Source organism: Xiphophorus couchianus, chromosome 5 (assembly GCF_001444195.1).
Source record: "Xiphophorus couchianus chromosome 5, X_couchianus-1.0, whole genome shotgun sequence".
Taxonomy (NCBI): Eukaryota; Metazoa; Chordata; class Actinopteri; order Cyprinodontiformes; family Poeciliidae; genus Xiphophorus; species Xiphophorus couchianus.
The window spans coordinates 38,850,296-38,870,635 of NC_040232.1; the positions used below are offsets into that span (position 1 = coordinate 38,850,296).

The window sequence follows — 20,340 nt, forward strand, 5'->3', positions numbered from 1 at the left end:
ATAATAATTTGGAACACAGTGTATATTTATATTATATCTATGTTACAACCCCAAGGTCTAGGGGATCAAGGGTGGTAACAGCTTCTATAGAAACAAGTGAATGTAAAATGATGTATTACAAAAAAAGATAGTTTCAAAATCCAAAACACAATACAATTCAGCCTGATTAACAGTCAAAATAGGACTAAAATAAACTAAATAAGTGCAAATTAAATGATAAGGAAATTAAATTATTTTTTTTTCTTTAAATTAAATTAAAGAAAAAAAAACACTAAAGGAATTCTAAGGGAGCACCAAGCCTCCCAAACACATTCTTCAATATTGAGTAGAAGCATTCAAGATCAACGTCAAAACTGCTAAGCAGAACAAAATGGGTCAGTAGAACAAAGTTCTTCACAGCTGCCCTAAACAGTCAGTTACAAAGAGGCAGACAAACAAATGTGGGGACAGATGAACAAAGCCTCTTCCTACAAGCTGACCTACTGGAGGAATGGTTTGCAGGAGGCTTTTCTAGGAAGCAGGTGAGCCACATCAGCATCTGATTGGCGTGACAATCCTCTGCTGGTCCAATGGTGTCGTTGCTCTTTGGCAGCCTCCAGGCAGCCAATCAGGAAGGTGTGCTCTCACAGCTGAACCTGCATAACAAAAGGAAGCCTGCACAGCCTCTAGAGGCCAGAGGCTGTAACAATCTATAAAAGATTTTAAAAATCATGTCTTGGTCAAACAGGTAATTAGAGTGCAGTGATATTTGACGCATCATGACAAAATGTGAACAATTATGAGTATGAGCTGTTTTTTAATACATTTATACATCAGTTGTTCATTTCTCTAAAGACTATCAGTCCCCAAACCCTGCAGCAAATTTTAATATTAAAATAAAACCCTGATCAATGGGTAAGAAATAAACAATTTGTTACTTACTGTAGGACAAAAAAATGAGCATTCCAACACTGGTTTCTGTGTAAATGTGCATGCACCTATGCATAAGACTGTGAATCTGTTCATGTAAGTATATTTCCATCAATATGCACCCCAAGAGAGAAATAAAAATGATTTGTGACTGGGAACAATGAATTATTAAACATCGTCGGCCCGGCAAACGTTGCTCACTGCATTCACCGCTGTGAGGATCTAACATCAGGATTTAGTAGTGCTGCATTTTCCCTACGGCAAAAGTGAACCAAAGCAATGTTAACGGCAAAACAACTACAGCACTTTTCCTCATTTGCTGCTGGTGTTAGAGTGTATACAGTCTTCACACAGAACGGGAGGGAAATGAGAGGCGGCAGAGGATGAGCACAATCAGAGACAGCTTCCCCTCTTCTCTCCCAACACTGTTCCTGTCAGGAAGCTTGTGTGTTTATGAGTCTTAATTAGCTCAGCGTGTCTCTGGAAGTGACACCTACATCCTGCTGTGAGTGGGAATAGTTGCGTGTGTGTTTGTATGCCATGGTGTGTCTGCTCCTCTCCAGCCTCTGCGGCTCACACAGATGCAGTGAGGTGATGAGTGAGTGGGTGGGTTTGTTTGTTTGTTGATCACTTCTACATTCACAACTCACAATCTGGGTCATTGCATGGTGCTTTTTTTTTTTTTTTGCTATTCCTTAACATTCAGTATCAAAAGAGGTTTGATGCATCTGTTAGTATCTCTGGATTATTAATGAGCAGCAGTGTGGGAGTGCTTGTTTCTGTGAGAGAAGAGCACACTCTTAATGAGGATCTCTGTTAAAATGAATTTAAGAACACACTCCTACAGAAACTTACCTTATCATCTAATTACAGAAAGGCACAATATAAATATCAAATTCTGAACTGCAAACTGCTTTGAGGGAAAAAAACCGTGTGAGATCTTAAAATTGCCTATTGGTTCTTCTGTGCCTTCCGTTTTAATGTAAAATGCAAAAAAATGTAAAATTTAAAAAATAATATCAGCACACAGTTTCACGAATTGAAATACTGAAAAAAACTATAGCCCAAAGTTAATGTAAGCATTGACAGATTTCCTTTTAAATTAAATCAAAAGGGCTGTTATAAATGACACAAAATGCTTGGTGCTTCAACAAAGTGTTGGCTCTGGGGGCTAAAAACAAATGTATACAAACCTATCAGATTTTATATATTTATAGTACATATTTAGTTAGAAAATGATAAAAAATCAAGTCTTTGTCAAACAGGAAAATGAAGTTATGATTGGTCATGCATTTTGAGGAGCAAATCTTCCTTTGCAAGGTTTATTTATTTAAATAAAATAAATTAGCAAAGGAAAAAAAAACTTGTTTGGACACATTTTGCTGGTTAAGAATAATCTGTGGTTTTCTTTCACCGAGCTAGCCCTTAAAGTATATGTCGGCTCAGGCCCAGATGACATTCGGAGTTGTCTTTGCGAATCAAAAAAAAAGGTTTTATTTACCTTTATACAAAAATACAGCTTGACATACTCCGTGCCTAACGCTCCCCAGAAGAACGGAAACCGAGCACTGCACCCCAATGTTCCAGGAACACACGTCAAAAACAGTCGCATTCAATGACATAAAGGAAATGTCAGTTACTAAGTTATCAAGCTACAATGAAAAATGAATGAACTTATTATAATAAACAAAGCAAATTGGGTGGGGTACCTGTGAACTATAATACACATGAACAGTATAATAAATAAATAAACGAATAAATTCGGTGTCTCTCACAAATACATAACAAACATAATGGACAAATTTAAATAGAAATTCTGTGGTGTTGTCGGGATCTTTGGTTTGGTGTTTTGTCACTTTCTGTGCTCCTTAGTTCCTTTTTTTAGATCGGACCAGCCAAGTTGCTGTTCTTATTCTGCTTCTTCTTTTTTTATGGCTCTTGGCAAACAACTTAAGGTGCATTACCGCCACCTACTGGTAACCATGTTTTTGTTTTACCTTGGTTCAGTCCTTTCTTAGTGTTTCTAGTTTATTATGTTTATTTCTTGTGTCTAGATATTCCTTGTTTCTCTAGTTTAACTATGTTTCTTAGGTCTAGTTATTTTTTAGTGCTTTATTTAGTGCTCTACTCTCCCTCGCCCCGTATGCCACTTTCTCTCTCTCTCCTCTCACCTGCTACCCGTTCTCAGCCATCTGTTTCTTCAGTAATCAACCTCCCCATTACAGCTCCTGCTCAGTTTCTTCTTGCTGGTTCCTTCAGTCTAATCCCATTTTCTCCCCGTTACGCCGCCGTAGTTTTTATGCTGTTCGTTATTTCCTGGATTCCTGTGGTTTTTGTTCTACTCTGGCTCACTGCATCAAAGGTGCAAACTAATTGGCTTAAACTAACCATGAAAAAATTCCAGCATCATATTGCACAAACTAAAACTAAAAAATATATTTTATTATATTAACATGTCATTTGTTCATGATTTCACTGTCAGGTGCAGAATGTGAGTCAGTCCATGGAGGTGGTGCACCTGCGAACATCAAGAGACCTTCAGTATGTTCGAGACTCTGAGCCACTGCTGAGGGGAGTTGATGGTCACTTACACACGTATGTGGCCAGTCCCCGCACTCTAACTTCTAAGACCCTCCAGGTATTAAAAAGACACACAAACATGCAAGTAGTTAAACAAACACTGCACATAAAGAGTCAGGTTCTTAGGCACATGCAAAGTAAAGCAGTCGCTGCAGGGAATACATAACCTTTGGTGTGAAAATATTGATTTTACATATGCCAAGCCCAAGTTTCCTGCCTGCACTCTCTTTTATCAGGGATTTTAGCAGAATTAGCCTTGATATTTGCCCTACTTTTATTGACAGAAATCTAAATATGTTCAACTTCTTAATTTGGACCTGTTATTTTCTGCAATGATATCGCTGGGAAACCCCTGTGCCATCAAAAACATTCCACATTTTATCGATATTTCTACAGAGAAAACATGACAGGTCAAGATTAAATACAGCATTTTGTAGTATGTTGATGAAATGTTGGGTCGTTGCCTGTATGGCCTTTAGTTCAGTTCCTGTTTGAGTTGTGATACTTTTGTTTTGATTTGACAATTTCTTTAACTGTCAGTGCAACAGCAGCTTAACGGTAATCAAGACAATTTATAAAATGTATTTTAACAGACATGTATTTTAACAAGGTATGTTTTTAAAATGTAAATAAATATTTTTTAAATATTGTGACTTAAACTGTGCATTTCTTTAATTATATGCTAAACTAAAGTTAATTGACATTGTAAAAATTATTTTACGTTAAAATTAATCAGTAAAGTATGCTACAACTAATATGGCTTGACTTGATTGCAATACCTTTATTTCTTTATCAGTCATTTCTCTAATCCACTCATCCCTGCAGTGGTCTATTAAAGGCCTTTCTGTCAGACTAGAATATGCTTAGAAACCCAACAGTAATCAAACAGTAACAGGATTCATATGGGTCATTTTAAATGTAATAATGGTATTTTCTGACATTATAATGCTAAAATAAAATAAAGAAAATTACCTTCCTGAATACCAAAACAAGTCCGGGTGCAGGGTGATGTAAAAACAACAAAAAAAACACAAAACAAAAGAAAACAAAACAGATACATAATAAAACAGTATCACAGACAGAACCCTTTGGCGTCTGATTGGCGTGAACGCTGACAGAACAAAAAAGAAAGCATTAACTAATCCTGGCTGTTAGCCTGGTCTGGAGCAGACTAGCAGCACAAAATAAATCGCCATGTTAACATATGCATTGCCGCTTTCGTATGATAGAGTCAAGGCTTAATTAAGCCAGGATATCTGGCAAATCCCGCCTTAATCGGCTGTCCTAGTTTTGTGAAGCAGCCGTCTGACAGTCTGATCTGATTTTAAAACTATAAATGTTGACCTGAGCTAAAGCTGCTTCAGGTTAATTCAGATGAATTTCAAGATTTAGACATGACAATCAAGAAAAGGAAGCCTTAAAAATGTAACAGTCATTTGTCAAAAATAAACCAAATAACAGCATTTTAAATAAAATATCTGTTGACTGTAAAGCATATTTGATGAGTACTATCAGATTATACTCATATTTATTTATACAACTAGTGAGGCATTGTAAAACAGCTATACAGACTTCAACCTGGTGATGTCAGCTCTTTTCATCACAAACCATGAATACTTTATGTATCTAAAAATCTAACAATGTAAAAATTGCATGCGGAAATAAACCTAGTTTTTCCAGTTCAGCTACTTGTCTTTGTGCTGAGCACCAAATGTCTAAGAATAAATATACCAAAGGTAAAGGCAAAGGTAATTTTATTTATGTAGCACATTTTCAGCAACAAGGCAATACAAAGTGCTCTACGGGATTTACAAGGAAATACAAACAAAAAGAGCAAAAGAAGAAAAAGCTAATGCTGTTGATCCAAATTAAATAAACTAGATACTCCTATTTGGGGTTGGTAGATAAGTATCCATTAGATGTTTCAACTTGTACTTAATTTTTTTATGATGAGGATCTAGTCGTTGAGGTTAGAAGGCTTCCTTGCCATCACCTGGATTTTTAGCTCCCTCCCCATGCTGAAGTCTGGTCTCTGAATGTGTCTCTCATAAACACTGTTAGGACTTCATAAGAAGAATGCTGGTAAAGTTAAAAGTTCATGTTAAACCTGAATCTGCCAGAGGTACAAAAGATTCAGGCCTCACTCCACACATTGTGGGTGATTCAGTGGGAAGGTTAGTCATCTTGCTATTTGTGTGTTGTGGGTTTGATTCCCTGACAGAGGCTGATATGCAAAGAACCACAAGTTGCTTACTGATCTGCATATCAGTGTATGACTATGCATGTGATTATATAATTCCTGAATAAATACTTTCTTTATTTTTATCCCTGCTGAATATATGCTTTGCAGGTTTTTCTTTAGAAACTTTTTCTTTCAGGTTGAAAGAAAAGCATCACTTTTCTTTCAACCTGCTGTATCAACCACAGTTTGATCTCTAACAAAACCAGGACACCATGGACTTCTTTTGGTTTGGTCAGCAGATAACTATTACTTAATCTCATGCTACCCACAGAAGACACTCTGTCTGCTCTGATGAAGATTCACTCACCTTACGTCAATTGCCTAAAGTTGCTGGCATAGGAGGGGAAATGACTGTATCTTCTCACTGACTATTTAATCCTGAGGGAGTATTCACAGTAAGCATAAAGAGTAATAGTACTGTAGCATAGTCGTTCTGCAGCAGCAGCCCCCACTAGCTCTAACTGATGCAGCCTATTTCATTTCCAGTGCATATGCATTATGTTACATAATGCATGTAATGTTAAAGAAGAAACCAAAAATGTCATTTGCATTATTAAAAAAATATAAAATATTCCAATTAGCTAAACATTTAAAGCTGTGAGTCAAATTTACACTAATCACAAATATGTCAGAAATTACAGCAAGCATCTACAATACAATACACACCAGTGTTTCAGTTATTTCACTCTGAACTATGAAGACTTCATCAGGGGCAAAATATCTTCCTGGATGGTGCAATGGTGTAAAGAAAAACTTTGCAAACAATGGCGTCTCTGCTAAAAGTCCAGACCTCTCTTTGGGATACTAAGTCATTTTTTTCAATGTCTTTGTAAATGAAAAGTGTTCATCATGTCATTTTCAAGGTATTCCTCAAAAAATGTGTTACTGATATCATGCAATCAAAATTTTTAATATATTACGTATTTTCCAGGCAGATATGCCTATTTTAAAATAAAATCAAAGATATAACACAGCTGTTACTCTGGAGGCTGGCACAGAGTATCTTGTATGTATCATCTAACCTGCTGTTTGTCAAGTAAGTTCAAACATCAGTCAGAACCTGTCCCCCCACAAGTAGGTGAAGGGAAGCTGCCCTCTTCACTGGAGGAGTGAACCCAAAAATACAGGCACCAGATGGAAGGCAAAAAGTATTCCCACTCCTTCTCTGCTCCGCTCACTATGGTCAACTCAGCAGAACCTGATCCAAAGTCCCCAGGCTCCACTTCCTCAGTGGAAGATGTGAAGGTGGGATTGAGGAGTTTTTTAAAGTAATCTGCCCAAGTCATTCTTCATGACCTCTGTGAACTTCTCACAGACCCTGGTTTTACCTCATCGACCATTCGAGATGCATGCCTCTTGCATTGCCAGTACCCATCAGCTGCTGATAGGTCTCTATCTTCAGCTCGACAGTATCCCTCCCTGCTGCCCATGAGCTGATTCTAGGGTTGTCCTCAAAACAGGCACTGATACCTTGTGGTCACAACTCCAACAAGTCTCCTCAACAATGGAGGCAGGGAACATGGCTGACTCTGTGTGTGCCATGTTCCACCCACTTCCTCCAAAATGTGTCTGAAGCATTATCTTTGTAGTTGGTTAGTGGTCACTTAGAGCCCAACACTAAATATGTCCTGCCCTTCTGTGGTCTTTTCATATACGTAAATGTACCCATTATAGCAAATATCAGCTTCACAGTCGATATTTGAAAGTGATGCCCGGTCATCCTCAGCCTTAAACACCAGGTATGTTTAAAGGATGCTAGTGTCAGAAGTTGTTGTTTGTCTCCAGCAAATGACTGAGGACAGATGGTACAACTGACTTCCAGTTTTTGCAGGAATTTCAAGGACTGGGTCAGGAATCACAGAATATCTTAAATCGTCTGGACTGACTGACCATGGGAGTATCAGGGTCAACACATCAGTGACTTTGAAAAAGCATTTTGTCTTCATGTTAGGGTTTCAAGTGTCACAACATTCTGCAATTTCACACATATAGCAATTTAGAAGAGTAGTTGTAGTGACCTCTCGTTGTTCCTTTGGTAGGGGAGTGACAGGACCAAGTTTACGAATAATATGCAAAGACTTCTGACATTGTTCACAATAGTCAGCTGTGTACAGCTCACAGTCTGTGTAAATGACATATTGCGTCAGATAGTGCAACATATAAAACAAAAAGACTCCTGGCTTGTCCTCAGTTCATAATCCTATGTGTTGTGGCATTCATCCAACAGTTGAAGAATGAGTTGGAAATTTCCAAAATACATGGTTGGCTCAAGATTAGCATCCACGCTTTTGAAATCATCTGTGTCATTTTGAATTTCTTTTCTTCTGCTGAAGAGGATTCTTCTGATGATGAATCCTCATAGATTTCTTCAAAATTTGTTACAACTTCCTTGCTGTAACAGATTGGTTCCACATCCAGGTCTAGTATGTTTTTGTGAAGACTGGTAAAGACATTTGTTTGTAATGTCTATGTTGGCGAAGATTTAGCCGTGGTTGTAAAAATAACTCGCAAACCTGTAAGCAAGCAAACACATCCAGGTCCATTTGGTCATGAGGAAAATTGACACTTTCAAAAGCAACAAAGTCTTCTGATGCCTTTACTGTCAAATCCATAGTTGTGGTTTTGACAGTAACTTTCTCATCATTAGAGGAATCTTCCATGTCTTTTGGTCTTCAAGGTTCAATGTCAAAAGCAAAGTATTTTCATCTCTTGTCCTCAGAGCTCTACAAAAACGTTGTTGCCTCTTGTGCTATATCCTAACAACTTTTCAACTCCCTTCGTAACAAGAAATCCAAGGTCCCATCACAGGCAAAAATCCTCTTGACTTGGTGTTCAGTTAAAATGGTTTGTAAAGTCAGTTTGAAGTCGTCTCTCTGGGATCGATCTACCTCCAACCAAGTTGAAAAGCAAACTGAGAATTCTTGTATCTCTTTGAACATTTATGGCATCACTGATGAGAACATAGAGATTCTCATTGACATTATGATGTCAAACAACCTGTTTCAGGTTCTTGTTTGTTTTAGTTGTTATGGAAACACAAGGAGTTATATATGGTTACTGGCATCTAAATTCATAAATGTGAGTCAATAAATGTGTGTAAATTTAAGTTTTGTATTTGTCCTGTTTTCCAACTCATACATACATGTAAAAAATCATAATTTGTTATATAATCATAAACAGTATAGATAACAATGTTTGCCCAATTTTAAAAACAAAAGAGATTATTATAACTTTCAGGAAAAACAGGATTAGATCAAATCCTATTTCCATCATGGGAGAAGAAGTGGAGGTGGGTGAGGAATATAAATACCTCGATGTTCATCTGGACAACAGACTGGACTGGAGAATCAACAGTGAACCGTCTATAATACACTGCCTGGCCAAAAAAAAGTCGCCACCAAAAAATGGTCACACTCTCTAATATTTTGTTGGACCGCCTTTAGCTTTGATTACAGCCCGCATTCGCTGTGGCATTGTTTCAACAAGCTTCTGCAGTGTCACAAGATTTATTTCCATCCAGTGTTGCATTAATCTTTCACCAAGATCTTGTATTGATGATGGGAGAGTCTGACCACTGCGTAAAGCCTTCTCCAGCACATCCCAAAGATTCTCAATGGGGTTAAGGTCTGGACTCTGTGGTGGCCAATCCATGTGTGAAAAAGATGTCTCATGCTCCCTGAACCACTCTTTCACAATGGGAGCCCCATGAATCCTGGCATTGTCATCTTGGAATATGCCCGTTCCATTTGAGAAGACAAAATCCATTGATGGAATAACCTGGTCATTCAGTATATTCAGGTAGTCAGCTGACCTCATTCTTTGGGCACACAATGTTGCTGAACCTAGACCTGACCAACTGCAGCAACCCCAGATCATAGCACTGCCCCCACAGGCTTGTACAGTAGGCACTAGGCATGATGGGTGCATCACTTCACCTGCCTCTCTTCTTACCCTGATGCACTCATCACTCTGGAACAGGGTAAATCTGGACTCATCAGACCACATGACCCTCTTCCATTCCTCCAGAGTCCAATCTTTATGCTCCCTAGCAAACTGAAGCCTTTTTTTCTGGTTAGCCTTACTGATTAGAGGTTTTCTTACGGCTACACAGCTGTTCAATCCCAACCCCTTGAGTTCCCTTCGCATTGTGCGTGTGGAAATGCTTTTGCGTTCACAATTAAACATACTCCTGAGTTCTGCTGTTGTTTGTCTTCGATTTGATTTGACCAAACGTTTAAGTAATCGCCGATCACGATCATTCAGGACTTTTTTCCGACCACATTTCTTCCTGGAAGACGATGGTTCCCCACCATCCTTCCAGTTTTTAATGATGCGTTGGACAGTTCTTAACCCAATTCTAGTAGTTTCTGCAATCTCCTTAGATGTTTTCTCTGCTTGATGCATGCCAATGGTTTGACCCTTCTTAAACAGACTAACGTCTTTTCCACGACCACAGGATGTGTCTTTTGCCATGGTTGTTTAAGAAATGAGGAGTTACTCATTGCCTATGCAGTACTTATCCAATAGGAGGCTTGTACCTATTTGCTTAGTTAAATCCAGGTGGCGACTTTTTTTTGGCCAGGCAGTGTATGATGGTATTATCTGCTCTATAGAACAGACTGGACTTCCTGAGGAAGTTAAGATCCTTCAAGGTTTGCTGCAAGATACTACAGATCTTCTATGAGTCTGTTTTTGAGAGCATCATCTCTTCATTGATCATTTGTTGGGGCAGCAGCTTCAGAGCAAAATCTGCACAAAGGTTTCCTCTGATAAGGACCAGTTGATTTTAATGTATACATTTAAATTAGGGCTTTTATTCTTTTTACAGTAGTTATTACTTGCATTTTCATAAATGCAAGTAATAACTGTGTTTCATGTCGTTCAGTCAATTTGTCCCAAACACAGAGGCAGAGAAGATGTCACAGAATAACCTGCAATTCATCCAATGTGGACTTTGATCGACTTCAAACACAGCCACACCTCTTAGAAAACAATTATGATGCAGAAAACCTGATAGTCAGTCAGAAAACAGGCGTTCCAATATCCAGCAGTTGTTGCCTACTCATTAAGCACCAATTTGACAGCACACACAATATGCTACAGAAATCTCATTGTGAATCTGTGATATCAGAAAAACATACATATTTTTGTAATATTACTCATGTAAAAAATGCCACTGCATTGTGCCACAAGGGCATTTTAGAGCCCTTGTGGCACAATGCACATCAGCCCGGCATTCATTTAGTCCTGCCCAAAAGCTTCTCTTGGATGTAATCTCTTTAGTTGTAGCAATGACCTGCAATAATAAACTGTTCTTTAGAAGATTAGTGCAGACTGTGGTAATGCATTATTCAAAAGCTGTGGCACAAATTTTAATTTAGATGAATTATCTGGAGTAGTTTCTTAGTGTCTCGGTATCTGACAATAATGCAGATGACAGTGAGTGTTTTAAATATGTTTTTATTCCATTTTTAGTAAGTTGAAAGTGAAAAATAGGAGACAGGAAAATAACTGATCCTTCCTCTAAAGTCTATTATTTAATCCTGTGAATCCATGTTTTGTGCCGGATCCCTTCTGTTGTGCATCAACTTTGTTTTCTATTTGTTTTTGAATATTTTGATTCTGTTTTATTATTAATCAAATCTAAACTGAGCTAGATTTCTAAAAATTTTCTAGAGTTCTAAAAAACTGTTTGTAGCTTTCAGTCAGGCAAACTTTAAACCCTGACCTTCCCTCCACTCACCGTGTTGGGAGTGACCCGGTCTGAAAATATGTACTTCCTAAACTGCGAAGAATCCTAGAAAAGATTAGTTAATTTTATCCAACTACAAACCCAACGGCAGGCTGCAAGCCAGCCCTGAGCTGTTCACAGGGTTCTTCAAAACTTCTTGTTTTGAAGTGTATGAAATCTTAATATAAAAGAATGAAGTTATGTTTGAAGTTAGCGTTCTTAGTCACACAGGCAAAGACTTGTTTATTCATGCATTAGTTAGTTCTGGTTCTCTAGAGCATTTCCTCTCTCAAAGCTTATTTTTAGCACTTGCATATTTTGTGCTTTGGAACTTTTTATATTGCAAACAAATCAGCATGTGTGTTTTACAGACTGAAAAACACTCAGATGCATTATTAGCTCTCTCACAATACTACCTCAACTGAACTTTACTGAAGTAGATTTGGAAGATTCGCCAAATGCACCGCCTAGTGGATGGGTGCAGGAACAACTTGAGGGCAAAGACGACACCAACAGGGTGGCTGTGCTACCAACACCAAGCATCCATATATGATGAGTAGGAATGTGTTGCATGCAGCTTTAATTTAAATTGTTTTATTAAAAATGCACTAGGTTTGTAGAAGAAACCAAAAGTGTCATTTGCATTATTAAAAAAATATAAAATATTCCAATTAGCTAAACATTTAAAGCTGTGAGTCAAATTTACACTAATCACAAAGATGTCAGAAATTACAGCAAGCATCTACAATACAATACACACCAGTGTTTCAGTTATTTCACTCTGAACTATGAAGACTTCATCAGGGGCAAAATAACTTCCTGGATGGTGCAATGGTGAAACGAAAAACAATGGCGTCTCTGCTAAAAGTCCAGACCTCTCTTTGGGATACTAAGAACATTTTTTTCAATGTCTTTGTAAATGAAAAGTGTTCATAATTTTATATTCCCGGTATTCCTCAAAAAACATGTTATCATGCGATCCAAAATTTTAATGGCAGATAGGCCCATTTTAAAATACAATCAAGTAACTGTTACCTTCAGATTTTATACATTTCTTGTATATATTTGAAACATGACTTTCCAGAAATTCAACTTTGCTATTTAACACCTCGGAATTGGGCCTCTGTCTCTTTAAGAAGCTTTTTCTTTCCGAAACGCCGGCTTCAGTATGTCACCGCAACAACATTCCTCTATTAAGCATTTAACAATGTTTTATCAGCGATTGACATAAAATTTGTTGGTGATGAGCTCAGCAGATGTTCAGTTATACCAGTTGTTTGCTAATCACTTCTGCTGCTAGTCTGAAGGAGCCAAGTGGAGAAGTCGCAGGGAAGGGGAGCTCTGTAATACAGACGCTTAGAGGGGAGATTCAAGGATTTCTCAAACATGCATGAAAGAATCAAGGCAGCGCTTAGGTGTGTTTAATTTTTGTTTATTTCCTTTATTTAACCAGGTAGACCCCATTGAGATCTGGATCTTATTTTCAAGAGGGACCTGGAGAGAGCACAATATTATCACTTGTCGTGAATCTCAAAAAAGTCAATTTTACATAATATGGCCAATTTTATGATGGTTTCTTTCCATAACACTTAGTGCAACACTGGAGCATGTTCAGCCTCAGAATTGTGATAATTTGCATCACAGGTCTTTAAATTTTAGCTCCAAGCAGGAGGAGAGACCTACATAGTGATTATATAAACAAAGTTAAATCCCCACAGCAGGAGCAACGTAACAGACACACAACTCGCCCTTAATTCCCCAAATATAGCTTATTGCTGCCTTCCCTTAAATCCATTTGCCTTTCATCTCTTGCCAAGCATCATCTAAAAACCAGGGGGTCTGTCCTTGGTTACTTTATGCAGCTTGTCTGTGTTTGTGTGTTTGTGTGCATATGCATATGTGTTTGATGCTCCTGGGGCTGAGGAGGGTTCAGTCATAAGCTTTTTGCCTTCGCACCATGTGGCAGAACGGCTGAATATTTATGCCCAACTAGAGTAAGTTTATCAATAACTAAACAGTATTTCTACACCACAGAGGAAGCGATTGAAGAGCTGGAGGTCAGAACGATAAACAGAAAAAAAAAAAAATACAGAAACGGATTGAAAAATAAGATTAAAGGCTTTTAATATATTTTAATTATTACTTGATGGAACAATCCATCCTTCCATTGAAAATGAATTGGTTTAAACTGTATTAATGTGTTAATGCACATGATGCACATTAATACAGTTTGCCTTTCATCTCTTGCCAAGCACAATCTAAAAGCCAGGGGGTCTGTAACACACCTTCACTTCACACATTACTTTGCTTTGGCATCTCTATGAGTGAACCCCCCCGCCCCCCCTCCCCTTCAAATCACACAAAAATGGTGTCAAACATTTGTGCTGGTTTGTGCAGCACAAATTTTTGTTTGTGGCACTATAATTTTAAAGATATTAAGAAATGATTTTAGAGGTCATGAAAGGTCAAATAGCCCTCCCCCACCTCCCTGAAATCAGACAAAATTGCTGTCAATCAACTACGTTTGTGAGACAAAATTTTTGTTTGTGCTGCTTTGTGCTTTGTGCTGCTTTGTTTTTGAATTTTGAATGACATTTTAAAGATCATTTTGATTTTGTAAAGGGGTGTGTGTGTGTGTGTGTGTGTGTGTGTGTGTGGGAGGAGGAGTTGACCTTTAAACTTTCATTAATATCTTCAAAGCCAAAGGAGCACAAACATAGTTGAGTTGACTGACACCAATTTTGTCTGATTTCAAGATGGTGGGGGAGGGAGGTGTTTGACCCTTTATGACCTCTGAAAACATTTCTCAATACCTTTAAAATAATAGTGGCACGCAAACATTTTTGCTGCACAAACATTTGACACCAATTTTGCCTGTTTTGAAGAAGGTGGGAGGGGGGAGGGCAACTTCACTCAGGGAGTTTGTGGTAGTAATGTGACAAAAAGTCACATTTCTACCACAAACTATCACATTAAAAGCTTCACGGCAGGGGGAAGGGGGAGGGGGGGGAGGCAATGAATGACATGAAAAAAATTGGGCTGAAAATATTTTAAACTTGATAGAGTGGAGGGAAACAGTGAGCATAACTGTTCCCACAACAGTTAGTGAGCATAACTGCTGTGGGAACAGTAGGACTTAGACTGATTGGTAAATGTCTTTCCTTGATTTGTCGCTGTGGTTATTTGTGTGTGGGAGTTTTGCTGTTCGGAGAGAATAATGACGCCTTTGTCTTCCCACTGAAACGTCTTTTAAACTCCCTTTTGTTTTGAATATGAACTCAGAATCCTTTCTCCACACAGCTAACTGCTGTGCAGAAATGTAAAGACAATGAGGCATCTACATAATCTTACTAGCACACAATAATAACCCTTCATCCTTCTGCAGTAACACACAGTTACTCCCTATATATAATTTATACCAATACTGATGTTCATTAAGCTGTTTGTAGACTAACGTCAGATGTCTTTCTGGTTCCTGATTCATCTGCTGTGAGTTATAAAATTTAAATCACAAAGCTTTATGCTTTTTATCTGGGTCAGAGCAAACTGTAGTCCAGCCCCTGCATATTCTTTTCCGGTACATTTTCCATCTCCTTCTGTGGGATTTTGAAGTGTTCCCAGGCCAGATGGAACGTGTATTCCCTCCAGCATGTTCTGGGGGGCTTTGCATTTGGTAATGTGATTTTTTTTTCCCATCCTCACATTTTCTTTCTTTAGTTTTAGCTCATCTCCAAGGAGAGCTAAAAGGTCTTAATATGGAAGCAGAAAAAATCATGACTCAGCGTGTCCTAGCAGTTAAATGTGTGTAAAATAAAGTCATGAATAACAGAAGAGAGAGAATGTTTAAAAAAATATATTTTGCTCAAGTAAACACATTTGTGAAAGTAAATAGGTTTTAGCCAAGCTTCACAAAATGTTTAACTGAACTTCTACTGCTTATTGTTGTGATTAGTGACGAGGTTCATCACTGAGACACAAACTCCTCTGCAGTCAGATGTAGAAACGAATAAAATACAAAATAGAAGCTTATATATTAAGTTTGATCTTAATTGAAACTGCAGCATGCTTCTCCAAACAAAGACTTAAAAAACTTACTGATGATTTTTTAGCTTTAATGCCTTTAAAGGTACATTCCACTCATTGTAGCACTGAAATCCTCATATTACCACCCTAAGAGCTAAAACACAAAGATGTAAGTAATCATTTTATAATCCATTTATTTGCTACTTTAAGTTTATGCCAAATAAACATATTAACAGGCAAAATACACATTACACAAACTAAATACTTTTCACGACTAACACACCTTTGACTCTTCGGAGGGGCTGCCAGTATGAAACAATGTTTCTCATTGCTCCACGAAAAACAAACTCCTAACTGTTGGATCTGCTGTAAGTGAGAATATTTTTGAGGAAAGTTGCACAGAAAGGCAATGACCAGGCTAGTGTCAAACAATTTCCAGTCATTCAAACAATCAAATCTATTACTCTCCTCTGTGTCTCTATTAAGATGAGCTGACAGTGAGAATCTGGGCAGTACTGAGCTTCAACAAAATCACCCCGAGTCAACAAATGGATGTGTCTTATGAAGTCAGAGGCTTTTCTCATTATGAAGTTTAAAAGATGGCAATGCCAGGCAGCTAATTACTGTTTACATTCTGACCACATGATGGTCTGAGTCTGTGAGCGGATGAGAGTTAAGCTCAGAGACAGTGATTCGGAAAATAAAACCATTTTATTATATTAAAACCACACTTTTATCATCTCATCTCACTGTGGAATCACATTAAAATGAAGAGGTATGGAAACAGCTGCTAATTTGGCTGTTTTAATTGGGTTTTAAGGGCTGTTGTGCTTTTTTAGCTACACACACAGACACCCCCCCCCCCCCTCCGCCCCCAAACACACACACGCACACACATATATATATATATATATATATATAAACATTTTTCATCTTAATAAAACTATTGGACTTTGTGCCAAAGTGATGCAAAATGTCTTTACCAGTGTGTCACACTTTGGCTACATGGGAAGATCAGTCATTTTGCAATCTAAAAGCTGTGGGTTCATTTTCAGCTTTCTTCTGCATGAAGAATCCGAAATTAATCACTCCATGGTTCTTTTACATCAACTAAAAGATGAGCTGCTGTTTTCTGGACAGTGATGATGCAGAGATGACTGATATACTGATGACAATCCAGTAGTTTTTGGTGAGGTGAGGGGAAAATGCCTGCAGGACAAATCTGAGCCTTGGATATCCACCATTCTCTACACCCTCTTACTGTTTACGCTTCTCAGCCTTTGGTCAGGAAAAATAACAAGCATGTTAGCTGATAACAAGAGTACTGCAAATGCCACTTTTTTCACCTTGAACTTCCTGTAGGTCAGTTGCTAAGTTATGCCCCTCTGCTGCTCAGTTCCTGTAACTTGTCCCATTTTCCATCTCTTGTGCACCACCAGGAGTTAAAGGGCCAGATGTCTCAGCTGCGGCCCCTGTTGTCGGTGGTGGAGCAGTACAGATTGGACTTGCAGATGCTGGCCGCCTTGCGAATGGAGCTGCTCAACCTATCGATCATCCTGACAGCCATTCAGGAGGAGGTTGGAGCATATGACTATGAAGAACTTCAGCAAAGGGTGTTACTGCTGGAGACCAGGCTGCACAGCTGCATGAACAAACTGGGTATGTGTTACAGGGTCATAAAGAAAATGTGTTGCTGGGGCTGACTTTAAAAGAAATCCCAGGGCTTGTATTTTCTAATTTGGCAGGAGAGTAATGCCAGTTAGGATGGCTATGCATTTACTGATTGCCTGCGAATTTTGTGACATTTAATTTAAAAACACAACACAGAGTAAATGGAAAAGGCATAAAGGGCTGACTATAACAAATGATCCAAGTGGTGAGTAGAACAAATAAAGACATTAAAAAAATCACATATTCCAGCCGTTCTTACATCAGTTTAGAGTTGATGTTTTTTTAAATGTCCACAAACGGATCATCTCTCAGAAATGACCAGCATGTTAAATCTTAGAGCTTAAACATAGCTGTGAAGATTGTACATCACAGCTATGCTGTCAGGTCCTTTTTTGGTGCAGCATAACCTTCTAATTGCTTCAGAGAGGAAATGACAGCACCATTAAATAAAAAGATATTAATTAGCAACAAAATGTGATGTAGTCTTGAAAGATCAGTTTCACATTTGGAGATTTGTGCTCCTTCACTTTCTTGCACTCCAGGCTGCAGAGTAAATATAGAGTTCCAACTTACGGCAGTGAGCCGTTTGTCAGATTGTCCTGCATTCACTGAGCTCAGGTATGTCTGAAGGCTGTCTCTACCCTCTGTGTGCTACAAAGATCAGACACCAAATAAATGTGTTGAAAAAGATGTTAAACAGCTGCTCTGGGAGCCTGAAGCAGTGAAACTCTCACAAGGTCAGACAGTGCCGAAAATCATTTATGCTTTTAATTTCTTTACATTTGTTATTGGAATTTTATCCCCCTCCAACACAAAGTTAAGTGGAAGGAATATTTCAAAACGTTTTTCAATGCATTATTTTAAAGATGTGCCATACGTTTGTATTTAGCTCCTCAGAGTCAATAACTGTAAATGGGGAGTGTTGTGTACAATCGACGCTTTTGAGCTTTACATCATAATATAATGTTCGCTCATCAAAAACATATGTGGAGTTTTGCTTTGACTCTTTCTTGCATGTTTGAGAAATCCTTTAGTCTCCCATCCATCCATCCATCCATCTTCTTCCGCTTATCCGAGGTCGGGTCGCGGGGGTAGCAGCTTCAGAAGGGAGGCCCAGACTTCCCTCTCCCCAGCCACTTCTTCCAGCTCTTCCGGGGGTATCCCGAGGCGTTCCCAGGCCAGCCGAGAGACATAGTCTCTCCAGCGTGTCCTGGGTCTTCCCCGGGGCCTCCTCCCGGTGGGACGTGCCCGGAACACCTCACCAGGGAGGCGTCCAGGAGGCATCCTGACCAGATGCCCAAGCCACCTCAACTGGCTCCTCTCGATGTGAAGGAGCAGCGGCTCTACTCTGAGTCCCTCCCGGATGACTGAGCTTCTCACCCTATCTCTAAGGGAGAGCCCAGCCACCCTACGGAGAAAACCCATTTCGGCCGCTTGTATCCGCGATCTCGTTCTTTCGGTCATGACCCAAAGCTCATGACCATAGATGAGGGTGGGAACGTAGATCGACCGGTAAATCGAGAGCTTCGCTTTTTGGCTCAGCTCTCTCTTCACCACGACGGACCGGTACAGCGCCCGCTTGACAGCAGACGCTGCGCCAATCCGCCTGTCGATCTCCCGCTCCCTTCTTCCCCCATTCGTGAACAAGATCCCGAGATACTTAAACTCCTCCACTTGGGGCAGGACACCCCCCCTGACCCGGAGAAGGCACTCTACCCTTTTCCGGCTCAAGACCATGGCCTCGGATTTGGAGGCACTGATCCCCATCCCGGCCGCTTCACACTCGGCTGCGAACCGATCCAGCGAGAGCTGCAGATCACGATCTGATGAAGCCAAAAGGACCACATCGTCTGCGAAAAGCAGAGATGAGATCCTGAGGCCACCAAATCGGATCCCCTCAACACCTTGGCTGCGCCTAGAAATTCTGTCCATGAAAGTGATGAACAGAATCGGTGACAAAGGGCAGCCCTGGCGGAGTCCAACTCTCACCGGAAACAAGCCCGACTTACTGCCGGCAATGCGGACCAGACTCTGACACCGGTCATACAGGGACCTGACAGCCCGTATCAAAGGGCCCGGTACCCCATACTCCCGGAGAACCCCCCACAGGGCTCCCCGAGGGACACGGTCGAACGCCTTCTCCAAGTCCACAAAACACATGTAGACTGGTTGGGCGAACTCCCATGCACCCTCCAGGACCCTGCTGAGGGTGTAGAGCTGGTCCAGTGTTCCACGACCAGGACGAAAACCACACTGCTCTTACTGAATCCGAGGTTCGACTATCCGACGGACCCTCCTCTCCAGGACCCCTGAATAGACCTTGCCAGGGAGGCTTAAGAGTGTGACCCCTCTATAATTGGAGCACACCCTCCGGTCCCCCTTTTTGAACAGGGGGACCACCACCCCAGTCTGCCAATCCAGGGGAACTGCCCCCGATGTCCATGCGATATTGCAGAGTCGTGTCAACCAACACAACCCTACAACATCCAGAGCCTTAAGGAACTCCGGGCGGATCTCATCCACCCCCGGGGCCCTGCCACCGAGGAGCTTTTTAACCACCTCGGCGACCTCGCCCCCAGAGATTGGAGAGCCCAACCCAGAGTCCCCAGGCTCCGCTTCCTCAGTGGAAGGCATGTTGGTGGGATTGAGGAGGTCTTCGAAGTACTCTGCCCACCGGCCCACAACGTCCCGAGTAGAGGTCAGCAGCACACCATCCCCACTATAAACAGTGTTGGTGCTGCACCGCTTCCCCCCCCTGAGACGCCGGATGGTGGACCAGAATCGCCTCGAAGCCGTGCGGAAGTCTTTCTCCATGGCCTCTCCAAACTCCTCCCACGCCCGAGTTTTTGCCTCAGCAACTGCCCGAGCCGCATGCCGCTTCGCCCGCCGGTACCCATCAGCTGCTTCCGGAGTCCCACAGGCCAAAAAGGCCCGATAGGACTCCTTCTTCAGCCTGACGGCATCCCTCACCGAAGGTGTCCACCAACGGGTTCGAGGGTTGCCGCCGCGACAGGCACCGACAACCTTGCGGCCACAGCTCCGATCGGCCGCCTCGACAATGGAGGCACGGAACACGGTCCACTCAGACTCCATGTCCCCTACCTCCCCCGGGACGTGTTCGAAGTTTTGCCGGAGATGGGAGTTAAAGCTCCGTCTCACAGGGGATTCCGCCAGACGTTCCCAG

The 20,340-nt window shown here is 40.5% G+C and overlaps 1 protein-coding gene across 5 annotated transcripts in view; it reads left to right on the top strand.

Moving 5' to 3' along the window:
- The window catches only part of LOC114144767 (noelin-2-like), a 72,919-nt gene that overhangs the window by 19,092 nt on the left and 33,487 nt on the right, over window positions 1–20,340 (top strand). For 3 of the 5 annotated variants that reach the window (XM_028017932.1, XM_028017934.1, XM_028017930.1), the window contains exons 3-5: window positions 2,865–2,885; window positions 3,392–3,547; window positions 16,925–17,144. In XM_028017932.1, the coding sequence (XP_027873733.1) occupies window positions 2,865–2,885; window positions 3,392–3,547; window positions 16,925–17,144 (397 nt within the window). The remainder of the gene's footprint in view (window positions 1–2,864; window positions 2,886–3,391; window positions 3,548–16,924; window positions 17,145–20,340) is intronic. The other 2 variants (XM_028017933.1, XM_028017931.1) reach the window with 1 other exon arrangement.